This window comes from Scleropages formosus, chromosome 5, assembly GCF_900964775.1.
Source record: "Scleropages formosus chromosome 5, fSclFor1.1, whole genome shotgun sequence".
In the NCBI taxonomy this organism is placed as follows: domain Eukaryota; kingdom Metazoa; phylum Chordata; class Actinopteri; order Osteoglossiformes; family Osteoglossidae; genus Scleropages; species Scleropages formosus.
Window position 1 is genome coordinate 21,753,172 of NC_041810.1, and position 23,208 is coordinate 21,776,379.

General features: G+C 44.5%; 1 protein-coding gene across 9 annotated transcripts in view; it reads right to left on the reverse strand.

Moving 5' to 3' along the window:
• LOC108942301 (myotubularin-related protein 5-like) overlaps positions 1-22,798 on the reverse strand; it is a 48,393-nt gene extending 25,595 nt beyond the window's left edge. For 6 of the 9 annotated variants that reach the window (XM_018765547.2, XM_018765542.2, XM_018765546.2 and 3 more), the window contains exons 1-5: positions 22,545-22,797; positions 6,048-6,133; positions 3,941-4,078; positions 3,500-3,619; positions 3,275-3,385 (exon numbers count right to left, since the gene is read on the reverse strand). In XM_018765547.2, coding sequence (XP_018621063.1) covers positions 3,275-3,385; positions 3,500-3,619; positions 3,941-4,078; positions 6,048-6,133; positions 22,545-22,599 — 510 coding nt within the window. In that variant the 5' untranslated portion in view covers positions 22,600-22,797. Of the gene's footprint in view, positions 1-3,274; positions 3,386-3,499; positions 3,620-3,940; positions 4,079-6,047; positions 6,134-22,544 lie in introns of all 9 variants that reach the window. The other 3 variants (XM_018765540.2, XM_018765538.2, XM_018765539.2) reach the window with 2 other exon arrangements.
• Between the last annotated feature and the right edge of the window lie 410 nt (positions 22,799-23,208).

Sequence of the window (23,208 nt, forward strand, 5' to 3'; positions counted from 1 at the left end):
GGTTTGCAGACAGGACAGACACATCACAGGAAAACAGACAAATTATACACATTACACTCCGTGGGGTTGAGGAATGACACAAGGAGCATGGACACACACACACACGTGCACGCGCGCACGCACACACGCACCACATGACAGTGGGAGCAATACTATTGGTGCTACTCATAGTGATTCATATCATGGAGTGACATTTAGACCAGTTTCACTAGAAAAAATTGGACATAATGGTGTTCACATATACAGCCCTCACACCTGAAGGCTGGGGGGTCCAGACTCAGGAAAAAGACACTGAAAGTTGAGCTGAAGTAAAATATGCATTTTAATATGTGAGGAAAGTGGAAAAGGGTCATAAATGTGTAAAATGAGATCACAACCTTTCACAGCATATATCACCACACTGCAATAATTATTCCTTAAAGACATGATGGAATGAAATGTATGAATAATATTTCTCCATCTCTGGTCACTGGGAACTGAGTCCTGTGAAGAGCCCGAACCGTAACCCAATGGCACTTTCAAGACTGCTAACAACTAATGTGTTCATGGAAACATTAATGGGTTTTAATCTCCACTCTAGTTTGTCTTCTTGATAAAAATAATCATAAACCACACATGTTGAAGGTAATGTCCGTCCATTTGTGACGCAGGCGTTGCATCATGACTGACTTGCACCGACCATCGGTGTCTGGCACTCTGAGCGTCTGTGCACCGAGTCAGACTCCAGCTCGCTTCTCGAGAGGACTGCCTCACTCTCAGAGGGCGTGCAAGAGAAACAGACGTGGCCTGAGCAGTGCTCTGACCAAGGGCTGGAATTGATCTCTTTTACTACTTCTGCTCCATCTCACCCAGTCAGGCCACAGAAAGGGGTCGTGAGAAAGTACCTCACTAACTGCACCTTTTAGAAATAGAACAGTGATGAGCTTATTTTGTGAATGATCCTCCTACGGTGTGGTGCTGGACTCTGCAAGCAAGGCCCTTGACAGCAACAGAAAAAGGGCCTCCCTGTTCTAATGGACCTCTGGAAACCCTCTTATAGTACACAAGATAATGCTTTGCACTGTGCCCTACATCTGTTTAATGCACACAAGGCAAAGTGTATAATTTACTTCTGCCCTCCACACACACACACACACACACACACACACACACACACACACACACACACACACACACACACACTCAGAAGATCCAGAGACTATTGTAATCTAGGCCGCAAGGTCCTAACTGTCCAACGAGTGTATACCGAAGACATGACAGTATTACAGTGCTAGCTGGAGTTTTTTTAGTAACTGCCATATAGGTGACACAGGATCTCTTTCTAAATGCACAAACACATGACAGCAACCCAAATGTCTGTGAACTTATAATGACTTCGAAATTTGGAGGTTAACTCCCAGACCACCTCTGATTTGCAAGGCTGGCCTAGCTCCAAGTACCAAAGTGAAGATGAAGTGTGTGCAGAAAAGCCTGCCTCTGTCACAGTTAAGGCCAGAATGAGTTGTTTTTTAATAGGACAGAAGGACAAGATATTAAACCAGGGCCTGTCTTCTGCTTAAAATCCTTGCCTGCAATGCAACCATCTGCTGGCTCCTCTCTCAGTTAAAAAAAAAAAAGAAAAAAAAGAAAAAACTTGCCTCCCAACCAGAATGCAGCCATATGTTCGACCTCGTGTGGCAAGTTATTTTAAGATACTGCTAGCAAATACATCTAAATACCAGACGGAGGCGGTCTCTGTAATCTGTATGTGGAGGGGGGCGTGGTCTCAATCGCCTGAACAGATTAGAAAACATCCTGTTTGGCTGTCTAGGTAGAAGTGTCCTATCAATATGACCCACAATATTTACCTATTAAGAAGGTTACTCCACAAAAAGCACTAGAAACAAAAACTATCTGAATGGTCCAGCATCCCAGATATCATGTTTCAACACTGATTTCTCTGATGTTGGGTGAATTAGTACTTTGGATTTAAATGCTTGCATTTCTATGTAAACAGTTTGGATCTGATATAACAGGAGGACTGCTGGTGAGAATGATACACACTAAAGTTTCAACAGCCTGAAAAGCATCCAGGGAAGTTGTGTGCACAGAGCAGGATTGCAAATGCTGACAGACTGCACAGCTGTGACAGTGACACAACTTTTACCTACAGAACACAAAACACATCCATCACTTAGTGATGGTGCACTACCGTATCTATGCTAACTATAGATATTTAACAAATATTCACAATAACTTCGAAATTACTATTGGATATAAGAATCATACCACGCATTTCATTGAATGAAGTACTTGTATCATAAGAAGTGAGCAATCAGCTGTTTCACAGTTTACGGTTGAAGTGATGGAAACTACAGCTGCAGGACTACAGACCACGGGTGCTTTGCTCAAAATTACATAGGGAGGGTCCGGCAACATTTATGCAGTGGTCATTGCGTCGGCCAGTCTAGTATCCATCGTATAGTACTGATGACGACAGGATTCTTTACTATCCAGAATGCTGCACTATAATAAGGCTGAATATGTGATTATGAAGGACCAAATCATGAAAAAGGACTGAGTGAAGGCATGATTCCTACTGCAGACACTTTTCTTGACAAAATACAGCCTGCAAAAAACAATGTTGAAACTAGTTTGTAATTTTCATACTATACATATTAGCTAAAACTTACATCTAAATCCGTCTTCTCTGGCACTTGAAACATCTCTGAATGTATTACCAAGTGCAATGTAAATAACATTTTAAAATACAACAAAAATAACAAACAAAGAATTTCTAAATATTAAGTGTTTTACGAGAGCACATTTTTTAATGCAGAAAGCAGTGGTTCCCAGAAACTGGGGGGTTTGCACACAATAAATCACAATGAAACCCTATCAATAAACAGGGTGAGTGGAACACCCCCCCCCCAAGCTGCCCATTTCCTGTAAAACTGAACTTCAACTCACTTTTCATCCTCATCATGTTTACAAAGAGTGTCCAAAAACATCTTTGGTTGAGTGGCTGTGGTGAACACAGGCTGCACCCAAAGTACCACTGTACAGTGACACTACAGAAAAATCAAAGGAAGTTTTTACTTCCACAAAATTTATTCCAGATACAGAGGGAAAACAGGCATCATATCTCTAAACAGATATGAGAAGCACTGATTGACCAGTTCTACTAACCTACAGCTACTGATGCCTGCAGCTTGGTTACAGCAACTCCTGAAGGATAAAAGCTTTATTGATCCCAAACTGTACAGCTTTACAATTGGCAAGACCTTTTTCTTACCTGGGAGCCACCAGCGATGGGGATGAGGCAGGTAAGAAGGTTTCCAATCAGTGTCTCCAAGGGGACATTGACGCCATCAATGTGCACTGTGTAGATGAGGCCCAGGCAGTTCTGCATGCAGAAAGGTGCCATTAGGGTGGATCCAGAGCACTACAGCTATGGTGCTCCTCTTCCCCCATCCAAAAGGGGCAGCAAAGGGGGGAAAAATAAATAAAAATAACTTACCCTAAAGACCTCGGAGTGATCCAGTCGTGACACCAGCACTAGACTCCTGGGTGCAAAGAGCTGCTCAGGCTGCGCAGATCCAGAGTCGTCATCTTCGTCCACTTCGCTGTGAAGGCTCTTCTGGTGTGCGTGGGGGTGAGGACAGTGCATCAGTCAATCAGCAGTCATCTTACAGCACCTCACGTATGACTCTGGATTCATGTGCAGCGAAACATTATATATGTGCATTTCAACAGTATACCCAAAAGCATACAGCGGTATCATGGCGGTCACTATGTGGGGTTCATGAAGAATACAGCTGCCATAAACAGTCCTGTAACCTGTTGGAGCCTAAGTGGGTGAAGTTTCAGATTTGTGAGTTACGTAACTTGTTAAGTACACACCTGTAATAAACATACCAGAAAAGAGTGCTGGGAAACCAGCCAGCTCCAAGAGACCTACCTGGGTGCTATCGACCTCCTCCCAAAAGGTGAAGCAGGCACAGTAATGGCGCTCAGAGTTGATGTCGGTCAAAACAGCAACGAAGTAGGATGGGGGTAGCCTCTCAGGTACTAGCTGCCAGCCACTGGGCTGACAGAACTGCAAAGCAGTAAGAGCACACCAGTGAAAGGTCCAGTTACACCCCTGCTAGCCAGAGTGGGGTTTGTCAAAGGCAGAGCAATATTTTTATTTGTTACCACAGTTGTCAATATTAATGCTGCATGTTACACATCACTCCGTAGTTGTTGGGGGGAATCTGCTGAGAAGTAAAATGTACAAAAAACATCCAACTAATCAAATAAGAATTCTGCTTCTATAACTAATGTTCTCCACCTTTCTGTTTGATTCTCAAGAGGAAAATAGTCCACCTGGGTGAGTCTAGTGTAGAAGTGGTCATCACCACAAATATCCCCAATGTGGCAGCCTTCCAAGCCCAAGCCAGTAGACTACTGTCTCAGACTTTCTTCCTACTCAGATCATCTAGAGGCAGCTTTCGTAGGCATATAAGTGTCACTTTCATTTGCAATTCCGGGAGCACCACACCTCTGTGAAACAACACAAATGTGAGTTCAAAGCTCCTTCTTGGAGACTCACTGCGGAGAATTTGCCAAGGGAGTGACCGTCACTGACATCACCCAGCAGGATGACAGCTGGACACCGAGTCAATGGATGTATAATTGACCAATCAGTGATAGTGACATCTCAAGCGGAGTCAACTTAGAGGACACACAAAACACGAGCTCCATTTTAATTGACATTAACCCCACATCAGCACCACATGAAGACGACCAACACTTCTGAACTCCAAAGCCGAGAGCGCAAATAACTCTCACCGATCTGTTACAACATTGGAAACTGTACTGTGTGATTTCATAGCTACGCTTCTGACCTAATGTATGTTACATGCAGCCAAGAGCCAAACAGCTGTGTTTGCTTTCCATTCAGTGACGGATATACCGCAGGTAAACCAGTAGGTCTCGTGAGGTAATCTATGTTGAGTCCTCATCTTGGTTTTTTTAGGATGTGGCATCCTTCAGCTGTGCAAACAAGTAATTTCCTGTCATCTGTGACTCAAATGAGAACACTCCTTATTCCACCATCCATACATTACCAGTAACACCTACTCCAGAGGGGGGTCACGGTGGCCCAGAGCCCATCACAGAAGCACAGGCTGTGAGACAGGGGACACTCTCAACAGAACACCAGCCCATCTCAGACAGGTCAGTCACACACACTACTTCATTCACACAATCACAGGGGCAATTTTAAGTCACCAATTCACCACAAACACTTGTCTTAGCTTCCTCACAAACACAACGCCACCATGCCGTCGGCACCCCTTACATTACGGACCATATTTTACCTCCATCAAAGACACACTTAATCAGAAAACCTTACTGAAAAACTAGAAGAAAATGCCAAATATCAATGTGAGAAAGCACCACAATGTCCTCTGTGCCTTCAACACATGAAGGAGGACACAACATAAATTACCCAAAGAAACTTTGATCTTTAAATATTTATATTAATGTTTATGCCAAGCACACTTGACTGGGAAACCTACCGTAAAATATGAGCTGCCAGATGGAGGGGCACTACTTCTTGCAGTGCTACACACACACCATTTACCTTTCCAAAACATTCTTTTTGTATGGTTCCAGGTCATTGCAAAACATTAACATTTAGCCTAATATAGCCACAGGTCCATGCCTCAAGTGTAAAATAAAATATTTAACTTACAGCATAATTTATGTTTAATTTTATGTTAAATATAGTTACATGTTCTTAGTGTAACGCTACTGTTTTCTGGTAGCACTGAAATCTGAAATGTGAAGCTGTCCAACTTGCAGCACAGAGAAACCAGACTTCCTGCGAAAGTGTGTGTATGGGCACATCTCTGCACATTTTCATAATTCTGGGCACATTTTTTGAGGAAAATGTCTCCACAAGTACTGTGAGGCCTAAAAGACGACAACCAGAGAATGCAAAAACACCTTTATCCATTTACACATTAGAAAATTTTTGTATGTGATTGAATTTTGCTGGGGTGGGGATGTATACTACTCACCAGCTCAATTCCCTGGGGAAAGGGGTTGTCCTCCCAGTCTTTCTCCGGAAAGCGCTGGAGAATGCGGCCTTGGCCGTCACTGCCCCCTGCAGAAAGAGGAAGAGCTGTACGTCAGGAAGGGGAGAGAAACAAAACAGGTCATGCACTCTTCCTCCAGCTCAGGCCCTCAGAGCAGTACCCGCTCCTCAAACCATCCACCAATGAACTATGGGGGGGAACATGTGAAGAACTAGAACTATAGCTTCTTTTTTTAAGGGGGATGTTCAATTCACATTGGTGCAAGAAGAAAGGTCAAAACACTTCAAAACAGAGATGTTTAAACACAGCGTCTTGCATTTGTATATATGCCAGAAAAAATTTAAAGGCCTTATTACGCATAAAAAATTAAAAGGCCATCGTCTGGGCGGCACAATAAGTACCACTGCTGTTTCACAGCGCCTGGGTGGTGCAAGAGGACATGGTCTGATCCCCACTCAGTCTGCGTGGAGTTTGCATGGGTTTCCTCCCACAGTCCAAAGACATACTGTTCAGGTTCACCCATAATGTGTGAGTGACAGAGGGCGTGTGTTCCACTGATGTATGGATGAGTGACCCAGTGTAAATAGTGTATCTAGCAGTGTAAGTCACCTTGGTGAATAAGGTGTGGGCTGATAACACAACATAGAGTTCATTGGAAGTCGCTTTGGAGAAAAGCGTCTGTTATAAAGAAATGTAAATACGTAAATGTCATTAGCGCTGACAATCACGACCAGCCGGGTGTTGAGAGTAACTGCTAACAGATCCTGAAACGAGGTCAGAACAGTGGGAGGGACTGAAATGCAGAGCAGCATCTAGCCATGCCCACAACTGATTTAGGAGGAGCCAGACTTTAGTTGGCACAAAAAACAAATGATTGAGATAAACTTTGCAAGTGATGTTCAATCGTAGCACTGCACAGTTATATATTGCACCTTGGCAAGGTAAATGCCTTCTTTGCAGTGCCATAAAAAGGCCTCCGCCAATTTAGTACCATTCCCCATCAACAATGTACTACGGAGCCACATGGTCAGTTCAGCCCTGATGATAATTCAGAATGAGATCCAATAAGGTCACATGGAAGAAACTGTACCAGAAGCCATGTGATCAAGGTAAAACAAGTCAACTTTGACTTAAGATGGTTACATGCGAATTCAACTTTTAATGATGTTCTTTCAACAGCTCTTTTTGCAGATGAAGCCACACAATGATTAAACGTGTATGGATTCACAGAACTGTCAAGTCAGTAACAACACCTTCCTGTTTAAGTCCAGTTTGTAAAACAACGCAGGACACAGACTGGCCTAAATAACAACACCAAGATGTTAAATAAGCAAAAAAAATAAAATAGCTTAAAGATCTCTTGTCATGGAAAAAGTATCCGATTCATCTCTTTGCAATAAGCCTCAGTCATACAGCTTCATAATGCAAAGTGAGAGGCACACAGCATCAACTAGGGTGAAGTATTTGTGTAAATACTGACATACTTAAAGGTGCCAAGAGCTTAAGTTAACCATGCAATGAAGTTCATTCACCTCAAAAAAGGGGTTAAAAGGTGTCATTCAATAAGCCATTTGAGATATGCAATGGCAGCTGAGCTCGTTCGCTCACACACACACACACACACACACACACACACACACACAGACTAAAGCCGCCTTGCCCAAGCTTGGCTGCGATGAGCCGGAGCCTAACCTGGCAACACAAGGCGTATGGCTGGAGGGGGACGGGACACACCTAGGACGGGATGTCAGTCCGTTCGTCGCAAGGCACCCCAAGTGGGACTCGAACCCCAGACCAACCAGAGAGCAGGCACAGGCCAAATCCGCTGAGCCACCGTGCCACCCACAGCTGAGCTTGCCATGACAAAAAAAAAGCAAAACACTGGAAATGTGAAAGGTCAACACGCCTCTCCATTGACCGTTCCAGCATCCAACTGGATGGAGGAGTCTGACTCCAACAGCCCAGGACTGTAAGAGGACCGTGTCCCCTCGATGGGTCACGAGGAACCGCCGCTATGACTCCTCCTGCGAGGCATGTGACACTAACTCTGCTAGCAAGTAATAAGTGAGATAAGGTGGAGTCACATGGACACACAATGTTTATACAAGCAGCGCACACGGGCGTCTGGGCGGGACCCGTGCACACCTACAGAGAGACAAGGCTTCGTCCTACATTTTTTACAGTGCTATACGACAGCTCCAGCACGTACTGTGGTAAGGCAGGCATCAGCCATTAGACCAGAGACTTCACTGACACTGCTGCAACACCTCTACTATGTTGTGTCTGCGCCCCTCATTTGGAACAGCAACATATGAGACCTTTGAAGGAATCTGACCTGCGAGACACCGTATGCACAAAAGCATCACTAACCTTACCAATGGCAGTCCCATAAGAAGACAACAGCAATATGACCTTCCAGTGTTTAAAAACAGAGCCAGTCCCCGGATTACGAACGAGTTCCGTTCCTAAGTTTGTCTTTAAGTCGATTTTGTACGCAAGTCAGAACAGTTAGGTATGGTTTGTGGTCGGGGGTAGCCGTGGGTTAGTCGATACACTAACATTGACCTTGGGGAGAATCCAGAGTTGTGGTTGTGGAGGTGATGCCTGAGTTGGGAGCCGTGGATGTCTGGAACGGGGAACGAGGGATGGAGGAGGAACTGGGAAGGACGGGTAGGTAGACGATGGTTCACTCGTTAGTGCAGGAGATATGGGTTTCTCGGATGACATTCCACAACAAGGGGGTGCAGGTACAGCTTTGTTAAACACTGCTGCTCTGATTTCGGACAGGTGTGGGCTTTTGGAGCAAAGTAGTCGGTGTGACAGAACGAAGCCTTTGCCCTACATTGGGCCGATGAGCCGAAGAACTGCTGTAGACGTGCAATGCTTTGATGCACATCGCAAAGCAGCGCTTGTTTGTTATTACAAACCATTGTATGTTACACGACAGACTGGCGTCCCATCCTGGGTGTGTCCCCTCCCCTTCCAGCCTTGCGCCCTGTGTTGCTGAGTTAGGCTCCAGTTCATCGTGACCCCACTCGGGATAAGCGGTTTCAGACTGTGTGTGTGTTACTCGAATATTTTAATATAATAGGCTGTACTGGGGTTGGTTCGTAACTACAGGTTGTACGCAAGTTGGATGTTTGTAACTCAGGGACTGCCTGTAAACAGAATGGGGAGAGAACAGAGCATGGTTAAGCATCTTTCACACAGTAGCAGTGTGGATCAGAGGCCAAAACCTCCACACTAAGCTGTGAAATGATGTTGATAGGAGATCCCGAGCTATAGATAAGATCTTTCCAACAGATGCTCATGGAGACAAAGAATATATAAAGCTTAAAGAAAATTTCCATAACAACTGGTCGTTGATATGCAGGCAAGACTTGTAGGAAAATTCTACATTTTTAAGAGTTTAATGTGCTAAAATCTGGTTTTGCTTGGCTCTGGACTGAAACCAAACTGGAAGCAATCAGAGCCCAGCCCTGAAACGTCAAAAAAAGTTCACACTTTGCTGGGAATGTACAACTACAATATCACTTTTGTCACTATCACGCAAAAGGAATTCTTTAAAGAAATGGCTGCATTCCAGCGCTGGAGGGTTTCACACAACAGAGGTGTGGTTTTGCCAGGATATGCAAGACAGCAGATGTGCTGCCAGAGGTCCTGAATGAAACACACAGCAGAGAGTGAGTGTGTGTGTGTGTGTGTGGGGGGGGTGCATGGGAGCTGACATGACACAACAGTGCAGATTTGTGAGCTCTCCGGGAAGAGGGAACCAATTCCAAAAGCTTCAAGTGTACAACCGGTGGTGATGATCAGGTCAAGATAATCCTTGGCAAAATGTACTCAGATGCACAAAACTAAAAAAGTTAACTGCGAACTGGAGTGGGAACAAGTCTCAATAACACATGATCACAAGACTGCTGAGAAACAGAAAGAGGTGAAAATGGTTTCTTTACAACCTTCCTCTTACACTGAAACAACACTGCAGGCAGTGAGGCCAGGTAATTGACCTCTGACTTGTCTGAGCCACAAGGAATAAAATATTCACCAAATGCTTGATCAAAGTCTGACTTTTGTGACCAAATAACAAAAAAAACAGAAGCAGTAAAACATGAAAAAGGCCATAGTTACAAAGGCTTTGCCAGAATTACCCAAGATGTTAGGTCTACGGGCATGATGCACAGCTGCTACACACATTCATAACACGGTACAGTAAATATAAACGTACTGAAATATGTCACCGTGGATTTGGAATTCATAGCAAAGTGGAGTGCAAAATATGCAACACCACACTTGAGTCCAAAACCACACACCACATCTAGCAGCGAGCTGTATTTGTCAGTGTGACTTTAGGTCGATAAGTAGCTAAATATTTTTCAGGGAATTCGGGGCCAAGCCATTTCACACTAGTGTAGAACAAACTAACATCAGTAGCTATGCTGCACAATCTCTTCTGGACGATATTCTATCGCTGCTGTTGAAGAAAAAGATCTCAGATCATAAGCTGTGTGGTACTCTGCAGCACGAGACTTTTACATGAGTGATTTCATCAACAAAAACCATGACCGCGATTCACCATGACCCTCTGCAACCCCATGACTCCCCCCCACAAAAGCTGAGTCTACTAGGGGATGAACGAAGCAGACAGCAACGGTAATGTCTGTCTGTGGAGCTCTTATTTACCCATATCCCCTTTCTCCAAGAGTGAGGAGGGCCAGAGGATTTCCCATGGCCTTTGTAGGTCGTGTGATAATGAAGGGGGGGCACAAAAGAAGGCTGTGACCAGTGGCACCACCCACCCCTTTCTACAGAGGAATTCTGGTTCTCTGGAGAAAACTTAGAGTAATTAAATGCAAAAATGTCATCTTGGAGTCGGCAGTTTTACAATCACACTGCTGTAATAAAAAAAACACACTATTCAAAGACAGCACTAATGCCTTCGGTTTCAGTTTGTCGTCTTGACATGCTTTGTTCTTATTGATTAGTCAAACCCATGTAGAGAGGAATTTGAGCCTTAAAAACAAACCATGAAAGCTATGCCAGTTATGAAATACACATCCCTTTTTTCAATAATGTCTTGCTCAGGCAGATGCTACATATTATTGACAATTAATAGTGTCTAAAGAGAAAATCTGCACACATAGTGAAAAACTAGTGAATAACTAGGCCCTGACCAACAGCCCCAGAAGAGCGGAGAACGGAGACCAGCAGACCAACTCCACCACCTGTGACCGCTTCGCTGGTGCACAACTAAACAATCTTGCAATTCAGGCTGACCGAGTGGGGCCGTCATCGCATCACAAAGGAAACACAAAGACACTCCTTAATCAGAGCTTGCGGACTTGCTGCTGCATGACAAATGCGCACCAAGATTTTGTAAATGTTGGGTGTCAGCATATTAGCATATTACCCATTTTAATGTGCAATACTGTCTTCATGCCTTCTTACTTTAATACTAATGATCCCCACTTCAGAACACATCAGTATATGCTGAACCCTAGGCTTCTGGCACACAGTAATCCTGCAGATGGATGCATTTCAATTTACAGAAAACACTGTGTTTCTACTTCAATTGCCTTTTGTGATGATGAAATGAGATTTTGAAGATAAACTACCAACTCTGACTTCCACCTATAAATGAAACAGCAAATTAGTCAAAGTGACAATAACAAACTAAACAAATGCGCACATTCCCCAAAAAAAAAAAAAAAAAAAAACTGAAATTTTGTGTTTCAGGGGTTAACAGATACATGTCTTTGGCAATACCACACTATGTGGTGACACGTTTGTTGTCATTTCCTGTGCTACCATAATGTACATTAAAAATGTGCCCAAATACAGCACCTCATTTCAAAACCAGTAAATTAAGGATTGTGACGTTATCAAACACAGCAATGATTTGATAGAGGACAAAGTGTTCCATCCCACGTTGCTCAACTACAACAGCTCCAGGAAAAAAAGATGAAAAGTTTAATAGCTCTGTATGCTTTTCAGTTGCTTAACTAAATGATCAGTCATTAGTGCATTAATGACATTCTGTATTATTTCTTATGGGAGAAAAATAGTCATGACAGGTTGTTTCACCATACGCAGAACTTTTTTGATATTATTAGCATTGCAGAGCAGGAAGCTTGTACTATAGATTCAGCACTGACAGCAGGCATTACAGGCACATGGTAAATGAACACAGAGAAATGCAAGATCGTGAATAATGACACATCTGTTGTCAATATATGAATATAAATGCAAGTCATCAATATGGGAATATACTGTAGTGAGGAGGAGACGGCAGGAAAACACAGGCATTGACTCACAAATGAATGCTGAATCAGGCACGGAACATCACTAACATGAGCACAGGCCAGGCCCACGTCTGTGCCAGTGACTGAAACACATACGCAGGTACATAAAGCGATGTGATCACGGACCGGGCCCCACCAGAACGTCTGGAGCGGACTACGGGATTACATCATCGATTTTAGTCTCACCTCTGAGACCAGCATTGAATTCAGGGTGAGTGCTTCTTTCACACAGTCCCCATGGCCTTGAGGGCCCGCGGCTATGCTAGTGACTCATCCGTCAGCAGGCCGGGCTGAACCGAAACGGAGAGAAAGCAGTCGCATTATTCAATTAGTTCTGCTGGAATGCCTGGTCAGACTGGCGGCAAGCCTGCCTTGTTGGGGTGTCCAGGCTTCACGGTGGGGACGGAGGAGCGTGGTGCACCAGGAGGCTCATCACTGGAGCTCACATTTGGCTTTCCAACTCGCATTGCAAAACAACGTCAAGGCCCTGGGACGGATTTGTGACTCACGTGCACTGCAGTTCTGTCTGACACGCAAATACTGGGTATTGTATGGGTGTGGACAGAGTTGGTGAACACTGATCTGAGATCTGTACAAAGCCACACTTTAATCTCCACTTCTTCAAAGGGTGGAGGCAACACTAGTTTCACAGAATACACAAATAATGACCTTTCACCTGTTTACTGATCATAGCTGAAGTTTCTCCAGGATTTCCACTCATACCAGCAGATGTGTGGTACTACAGTGTTGGAAAAACACCGTTTTTAAAAATGAACCATTCTTTATGTTTCAAAAAGTCTTACTTACATGCAAAGCCACAAACTGTAAAAATGATAAAAAATGAGAAATAAACAAATGACAAATTGAAATGCTCATAACAATGTACAGTATATGAAGGGGGGGAAAAAAATAAAAAATAAAAAATCTCTGAAACACATCCAACCCCAAGTTGGCAACTCAAAAGGCTGGGTAGTTAATGGTCATTGTGCCAGTAACACACCGCAGCAAACCTTCCTATCAAGGTATTTATAATTTAAAAAAAAAAAAAAAAAAACAGCAAGACTGTTCATCTTGCCCATCACCTGCTTTAGCAACTGCTGCAGGTCTTGTAGGCACCAGGCCAAGGCAGCAACGTTACATGACTTATCACTATCTGTGAGGCCTGATACCGTCAAAGTACACATAAACATCTCAGTACCAGTATGGTACACAGTCGCACAGCAAATGGAGCACATGCAGCTCTCCACAATTAGTGGAAAAACTCATGCTGTCGCTATTAGCCTGTCCAGGAAAGGGAAGAAAATTAAAAGAATTAATACAATCATAAAGAGATGTCATTGTATGTTTGTCATAAACACACATCCCTTTATTGGGTTAAGTAACATCATCTACCGAATGTATTGCTATAATTTCAAAAAATAATCAGTGACAGGGAATGTCATACAGCAACCCCTTTAAAGCACCATTATTCACTCACACACACACACACTGACTGAAGCCGCTTGTCCCAAGTGGGGTCGAGGTGAGCCGGAGCCTTACCCGACAACACAGGGTGCAGGGCTGCAGGGGGAGGAGACACACCCAGGACGGGACACCAGTCCGTCACAGGGCACCCAAGCGGGACTCGAACCCCAGACCTACCAAAGAGCAGACACAGGCCAAACCTGTTGCACCACCACGCTCCCCCCCCCCACCATTATTCATTGCATTACAAATCATGATATTATTACATTTTTTTCCAATATCTTTTTTTAATTGTTGACCAAAAGTGAGATACATAGCTGTACAGTTAGGTAAAATGTATCATCCTGCAGCAAATTTAAAGTAAGATCATTGAACCAGCAGTCTTCAGGTTACAAATCTGTGTCCATAATCGCTGTGCTACCTGCTGTCCGTACAGACTGCTTCCTCCAGTAAGTAAGGAAGGCAAGAGTGCATCCGGTTGATGGATTTGCTCGGATGTCTCCCTGGCACCTGAGACACTAATCCAGCTCAAAGGGCGGCCCCTGGCACACCACGCGGGCATCTGGCGGCTTGCTGCACTGCCAGCCGGCTGAGGGCTGGCCTACCGGGGAACAAAGCCGCTCGCTGTCCGGATCCGGCCAGACCCAGGGTCCTCCCCTTGCCCCACCTACCACCCCGGGCAGCAGGCGACCAGACAGCAAAACCATTCAAACTGTGACTGACAATACACAAGGGAAATATAGTGTGATACATAATGAAAAGCCTTTTTTTTTTTTAAAACTTTAAGAATACCTAAAATATTCTGAGTATAAGTACACAGTCCATGGTATTTCTTCAAAGCCAAATAGTGTGACTGATGTCATACTAGTAAATTTAACCTGAACTGTTAGACATGCAAGCACACGTTGTGAAAGCCACACGAAAAGAACTTCACATTAATTGTTGACATGGCTCATGCCAGACATTGCTGCCTCTGCCTCCTTTTCCTGACTGCAGACTACCTTTGAAGCTTTTTTTTTTTTTTTTTTTTAATTATTTTATTTCTGTATTTAGCAGATCCATGGCTAGCTACACCGTGCTATGAGCTAACCACACCCTCCCTGGCCCTTCCATAATCCCCCAAATCTCTTTATAGGTAAGAGTTTAATCATTCTTGCTGGAACAAGACAAGGGAGGTGTGTGTCAACAGCATTACCAGGGGCCTCCTGTTAGCAGATGACCATGGTCCTTCCAAACCCAGCAGAAACACCAGGCGGAAGGGGGGTGAACGATGGCTCAGCCTACTGTGCCCAGTTAGCAAAGCAGAGGGAAACCAAGGGACATTCATCTGAGGCTTGTGATGCCTTCTGTCTCCTAGAGACAACACCGAGTGTCACAGGAAATGTGAGGATATCCAGGCTACCAGTCTCAGGCAAACCGAGGAAACGACCAAGTGTGTTCAACAGCTTACATTCAGATCAAGAAGATACCAAATTGGGTAATTCTTTGCTGTAGAATGGATAATAAACTTTAGGTCATTTCCAGAAATAAAGGCCTTTAATGAAATAAAACAGCTCTTGCCCACTATTGACCCAACGTGGCACTGAAACATGCTTCAGCCTAAACTTCAGCCTGGGGTATTCCACAGATTCTACGGAGAACTGGTGGGTGGTTCGGCTTACGCTGGTAAACCTATATCATGAGCACGTCCCAGGACACAGCAAGAGAGAATGTCTGCCCGAGAAGCTCTCGTGGCAATTCACTGAGACTTTTTTTCCTGTTCTTGTTTTCTTCTGAGAAAAGCCGAATCAGTCAGACACTTCTGCCTGCAGAGCTCCTGAGCACTGGCTGCTCTTGCAACCACACTGTGTTGCTACGCCTCAAAACCACAGTGACACTATGGCACTATGGTTACAGCACAAACTTGGGGCGTCCCGCTGCATGATGGGGGATGATGAGTTTGCTCGCTCCTCTGTTTGTTTACCACAGTTCCCAATGCAGCGGCCACAAACACAGCAACGAAAAAAGTGTCTGTGTTGGAGCTCAGCTTAGCCACCCCAGTGTCCGACTCAAGAAACCTCTCCTTGTCAACATATTGCCTTCCTCCTGAGCCTGGCCAGGGAAAACAGATGCAGCCATAAACAAACAGCTACAAATCACACACACAGAGCCGTTTGCTCAGGAAAAAAACTACAGGCCGAAGCTCCAACGTACCATACCCGTGCTGACAAATGGGGACTATGTTCTGCAGAAACTGGATGACAGATCTAGAGATGAGAATTTGGCCTCTTCCCTTTGAGAAACAGCAGAGCCTCAAGTTCCAAACCCAGAAAATATCACTTTATTATTTTATAAACAGCTGCCTAGCAGACCTCTGCAACTATCCAACAGACTTCACAGCTTCATTACTCTTTCAGACAACTTCTCCTTTTACATTTTCTAAAGAATTTTTATATATATATATATATATATATATATATATATACACACACACACACACACACACACACACACATACACACACACACAAATATATATTTAGTTCAGGTGTGAGTAGATATACATACACTTCCCCTGACAGGAAGTGAGCAGGAAATGAAAAGAAGGTGTTTGTGTTTATTTCTGACTAGATGACTAGCCATCTTGCTAACACAAAATCAGGCCATGGGCTGGGGCAGGGTGCGGTGGAGACCGTTCCAGCAGAGACAGAGAGCAGGAGTCCTCATTGTCACCGCGATTAGTCTCAAAACAAAGGCCAGTGGGCATCAAGCACAATCGTGTACATCATAGTGTGTTTACAGACCAGAGACAACCCTCCTGTGGGTGAGCCCAGGTACGGCTGCAAGGTGTCTGCTGCCCCAGAGACCAGTCCCAGGAGATGCACTCAGAATGTCTGACACCCAGGTGATTTCATTTGCATAAACGTTAAACACAAACGCAATGGACAGCTGGCTGCAGTAAATCTGAAAAAAGAGAGAACTCCTCCACAGAGACACCATGAAAATGTTTTAATACAGCAATATGGGACGCTCAATGAGGACTGAGGGCTTCTGGTCAAGTTTATCAGGTCACATGTGAGGATAGGTGTGCTCTTTTGGTCAAGTGCTGCTTCACAGTTATAACCACATCAGCATGTTTGCCTTACAGGTCATTACTACAAAGTTGGTTCTGCTTAGGTCCAAAAATGAGAGAAGTCCAAAACCCCATCTTGATGCTTTAATCCTCTTTTACAATGAGAGGATGACCACCGTTTCAACTGGTGTCAGGTTTTTTTTTTTTTTTTAAATCACTGATGTAACTTCACAAGTTCAGAGATGGCTACCAAAAAGGAAAAGGTGACACGTCTTCCAACCTTCTCCAAACAAAACAAGCATCCTTGAATTCCCCGGCTGTTCAGAGCCCAAACCCGCTTGTGTGAAGAGGACCCTCCCTTCCTGCCCTTCCTACACAGCTTCAGAGACAAACCACAGAAAGGGCAACTGCTGTCTAGGTCTCTTCTTTTGTCTGGCCATAAAGAATGCATTTGTTTAAAAAAAAAAAAAAAAAAAAAAAAAGAATGAAACATAGCAGTTTAATATACTAGCCTATACTGATATAACAGGAATATACTAGTTTTTCGTTTACTGTGTATTCTACTGGATTAAATGTATGTGATGTGTACGTGCACGCACATTGATAACAGCAGGCCCCGATGTCTTTAAGGGGAAACAGATAGGGCTTCATAGTACTATTTCATCTGACCTCAGCTTCCTCCCTTGTCCCTGCTCTGCCTCCTTTGCATTTTTGCAGCCATACAAGTGTACTACTCATGCCCCCCCCCCAGCACCTCGGTGTTCTCCGGCCACCCAAGCAACACCTCACAGAGCAGAGGAAAGACAGTTAAAAGCACTCAGGTTGGCACCAATGGAACGACAGGCTTGTGAGCAACAAGCAGCACAAACACGTAAGGGAATATGAGATCCATGTCTGCCTCAACTGCTGAATCACTGCTGGCACTGAAGAAGGGTCTCAAAACATCTCCTTTGGATGCGCTTCTCCCCCGATCTCCAAAAGAGCTTCATAAATTTGTATTAATCTGTCGTAATCATCATTCCATCTGATTCTAATTTCTGTAAGTAGCTACTGAGTAAAATGTTCACCAGTAAAGAAAAGTAGTATCAGGCAAACTGTTTTGCTGATCATGTGATGCTACAAAACTATGTGTACTGAGAAAAGCAGTTTTGGATGCCTTGCATTGTACATCACTTTGGAGAACACACATTTGCTAAATGTAAAAATGTCAGTGAAGAAGGACTAAAGGAAAGGCAGACATAGACCTTCCATACCATTCTGAGAAGAAACATACAGACTGGGCAGTGGGATGCTATTTCTCTGAAGGCCTCCTCTGAAGTGATCTGCCTCTTCAGCACAGGCCTCTTGCTCTGCTGGTAGGTCTTTTCTTCTCTCTCTGCCCCCTCCCACCCCTTGAGACAGCCTACTATGGTGACACACGATCTCCGCTCCACCATCGAGTCAAATACTGCTCCAAACTGTCATGGCGACCTTGTTCTGTCATCAGAAAGCCACTCATGGGCGTCAAGACTCAGCAGTGAGTCAGCCACAAAATATGTTCGTGTACAAAAGAGGTGCCACACCTGAGGGCAAGAGACAGTTTTGAGCTGTTCAACTCGCCTCTTTGACTGCATTACAGACTTCTTGAAAAAGAATTCAGACATCGGGAGAAAACGATGCAAAACGCAAAAAACCTGCAAGCCACAGTTAAAAATGTTGCCGAAAAAGCAATAATCTAGATTAAACCAAAGCCACTAACAAAAACAGTCTGATGGAGTTACAAGACCGCGTTGGTTACCACCCACTGAAGACATGGGACGTCTCAGTCTTCTCAGAGACTGAGCTTTCAGTTTCATGACCCACGGCACACCAAAAGCTCAAAGCTCAGCGGCCTTCCTTTAAAACACCTTCACACCTATACTGTCATTAAACATTAACAAAGTTTGGAAACTGTCCTTTGCCTTCCTTGGAAAACCACGCAATAAATGTCTAACCTGAATCGGATATTTTAACACCTTTCGGCAATCTACTCTAAACAGACTCCCTTTTCTTCACTTTCATAAACATCAAGGCAGATTCAGTTATTACATTAGAAATGCAGTCAAAACCATAACAAAGCCAATGAGTACAGGTCACTGATATTCAAAAGGGAAACTGTCTTGACCTCAAGCACAGACTGAACAACCAGGAAAAAAAAACAATCACAGCTGATAGAGCAACCTTGTAGCCCAGAGTATCTCTTAAAAAGTGGTATGAACAAGCCTCCAACACTACTTGAGGTAACGAGCAATAAAACCACAATCTACCCTACATTAAGCGTATTCAAAAACAGTCAAACAGATTTGAGATATGAGTTCAGTCAGTGAGATGTGAATTTAACGAAATGCTCATGTTCCCAGCCATCCCACCACCTACTCAGAACAACCCTTACTGGCGCATACTGAAGGCAGAATCTGGGCCACGGAGGCCTCAGACCAAAGACATTGGGGCCTTCAAACGTGAGTATATGTCCTGGAGGGAGGCCCTCTTAAGTTCTTCCTGTAGAGACAATTATCCCCACAATTCATCTGGACAATATGAAGCCAAAAGCTGAACACTGGTTAACCCAAAAAAGCTGCCACTGAAGACCACTGTACTACTAAGACTACTAAGAGTAGACTTCCCCAGCTTCATCCAGGATTCAGACCCCCCAGTGCCATGACTGCTCACACACAACTCACCATTCTGCACTTCAGACTGCAGGGGGTAAAATGACCTGCATTGAGGAGCCAGGGTAGAGTCAAGAGTCCTGGCTGGTATTTACCACAGCCTCATCTGATCGTTTTAATGAAATATGACATTCAGCTGAGTCTCACTTGCTTCCTACATTTGAAATGTTAATGATAAGATTCAACACAGGGTCAATGGCTAGTAGTTCTAGAACAAGGCAGAGCTGGCCTCACACCAGTAGGAAAAGAGTCTTGGTCCCCAGTGTGTCCCCAAGCTGAAGACACTGCTAATTACAGTGAGAGAGATTACCTACAATGTAAACAAACCACTTTGGAGGTGGAGACAATTCCCAACATTTCAGAACATACCAACAAATGGTATGGGACCAAACAAGAAGATGCTGTGTCAGAAGCAACCAAGCCTTCCCTGCTATCTTTGAACCAGCAGCCTTTTTGTCTCACTGCAAATGGTGTCAATCCCAGTTTCCCATATACTTCTTCCTCTGCATATTAGCTTTTTTCATGAAATTTTGTTGTTCTGGTAAAAAATTTAAACTGCCGTGACACCAGAACTCTTCCAGGAAGCTACAAACATGAACAAGGTCACCACTGAGGAGGAACCACAGTAAAATTTTTTCATTTGAATGTACAAAGTCTGAGATATTGTGTTTCTGAGGGAGTTGCACAGAAATTGTGCCAAGTTTGTTCCTGACAAACCAAGGAACTGCAAGGCAGTGCTCTAGAAGGAAGCGTAAGGCGAACATCGAGCCACATAAACCGGTGACCTTTCCCTACATCTTCAACCCCTGCAATCAAAACACATTGGCCAACCCACCCATGATCTTGCCACCTCGTCTGTTGGCTCTCCCAATTTCTCAGCATGTTTCAGACAGAACTAGGCCCCCGCTCTTCTGTGCTGTCAACCCACCAAGTCTTGCAATGACTTTATCTCTAAGAAAAAAACCACAATCACAGGATGCTCAAAGAGCCTGAAGTTACAAGAATAAAACTGTTAGAAACAGCATCATAAATACCTGTGAGAAATACTGTTTGCTGTATTAAATGTTGGCAAGGACCACTGGAATCCACAGTTTTAATAACAGTACACAAGCCCTGCAATAAATACCACCCCACACGCCCCACTGGAACTACCAGCACAGGTTTGATCTAGACTCCTCAGGCCTCAAAGATACCAGCTCACCTCTGTCCTTTACTCACATAAAATACAGCATCAACAACATTTACATTACATTTATTAATTTAGCTGACATTTTTCTTCAAAGAAACTTACAATATAAAGCTACTGACAATTATTCATTCATTTATACAGCTGGGTAATTTTACTAGAGCAATTCAGGGTAAGTACCTTACTCAATGGGACTACCACTCGAGGTGGGATTCCAACACGTGACCTTTGCATCCAAAGGCAGCAGCTGTAGCCGCAATGCTATAAGCTTTCCACTTTAACATACGAACCAGCATCTCTCGACACAACACATTACACTGTGGTTAGAGCGATCCCTTTACAATGGAGAGACCAAGGCTCAATTCCCTCTCTTTGGTGTTATACCATTGAGATTGAAAAAGTAAAATGCTCCAGTAAGAGAACCCCGTGCAATAAATGGGAGTAAAACTATAAGCAGCTTAGTGTATAAACATTGAATTGTAAGTTGCTTTGGAGAAAAACATCTGCCAAATTAAAAATAATAATAATAATGTGTCAGCCAAGCCTGCGTGTCCTGTCACTCCAGTTCACTCTTGCCACCTGAGGATGCTGAACAGGAAAACCCAAACTCTAGTTTCATTTCATAGCTGCAATCTGTGCTCATCACCTTAATTTTTTTTTAAACCATTAAGGGAGTGTAAAACTCTTAGATGAAATCAAGTGCGAACACCATGCATTTTTCCTCTCCTCCACAACTTTTACAGCAAGAAAATAAAACGGCATACTGCTCCACTTTTCTCCTCCAAACCTTTATTCCCGCGTCTGCAAAACAGATGTTTGGTCGACTAACAAAAACAGCAGGGAGGAAGGAGAATGGCAGCCGAGATTACACACACGCATCCTGCATTCAGTACAACCATGCAGCTTCTGGGGGCGGAAAGGTCCCGCCAGTGGGGGCAACGGGCAAAAACACATTGGCCTGCATGGCAGGGCAATTCCAGTCACCCTTACAGCCATGCTGTGGGCTTGTTTCTCTGCATTATCTTTAAATAAATCATAAACTCCCATCCAGCCCCAAAATAGAAGGGAGTCTCAGCAGTGGGAGGAAAGGGGGGGAGGGGCATCAATGTTTCATGCATCATGGGCATGAATCTAGGCCACAAATTCACTCTATGGTACAGGAGGTGATGCACACAGGTCCCTGATCATTTCAACCACGTAAAGGGTTAAACGAGAGGACAGAAAGGAGGAATATGAATGTCAGTGTGAAAGACAGGTGACATGTCCTCCTCTCCTCCAACCACTGCCCTGTTCAACTACTGTACTGTACAGTACTGTTACTCTCTACTCACTGCATTCTGTACTCTTACACTGCTCTTAACTCTCTGTTACCCACTACTATTACTTGTTGTATGCTGTACACTGCTGTAGACTACAGTGTAGTGTTACTCTGTGTTGTTGTACTGTGCTTAGATCTGTACTAGTCACTAGTGTTACCGTGTACTGCTCGGTACTGTTTCACTGTAGTTGTACTGCGCTGTACCGCTACTCAGTCCTTCTTGGGCCGCGTTTCCTCCACTTCTGTCAGTGACAGACTGAGAAATTTGTCAAATCGCGCTTCTCGACTCGTCTCGTGTCGTGTTTGAAGGGTTCGAGGGCGGCGAGGCCCGACGAACCGTTTCCTCCCGACTAAATCGGGCCGGCCCAGCCCAGTCTGGCACGGTACGGTACGGTACGGTACGGCCCGGCCCGCCTCCCATCCGCTCCCCTCATACGAACACCATTTTTACAGCTTCAACGCTTCACTTACCCCTCTTATCGAGGTCGTATCCGACTACCACGAAGTAGTCGGCGAGCCTCGCCATGTCGGTGCTCCGCCAATTTCAGCGCGTCACGCCCGTCGCGCTCCCTCTTGCCTTCCTTCCACAGCCGAGCTCGCTTTTACATTCCCGGGGCTCGAGAGACTTGCGCGAAGACGGTAGCATCCTTCCAATAGGGTCCCGACGCCATACTGTCAGCTCGCTCCCTGACAGGAGCCGCGCGGCGCGCCTGCGCAGTGGCGCGTGGGGAGGGGGGTGCAGTGCGAGGAGTGGCGGGAGGGACAGGCCCCGTCCGCGAGCGGGACGACGAGACGCGCGCGCAGCGAGCCGAGCCTTAGCTATTCGGCACGTTTGTTCGTTTCGTTGACGTTCGTCTGGGTAGCGCAGTATTCCAACGAAATTAAAAAGTCATTAACGTCACGCTTCTTCTTGTGCGTCCGGTAGTCGAATGTTAGGGTGACAGTGTGAAAAGCAGATTTCATTAGAAACCACTGGACTTCCCCGTCCTTCTACAGTGAAAACAGTGTTCTTTTATTAAACAAAACACCAATAGAGACAGACTGTACACTAAGAAACTGTAAATACGCATACAATCATAAAACAAGGGAAAAGTTTTGATATTTCACACAGGTGTGTGTGATCACATACCACTGT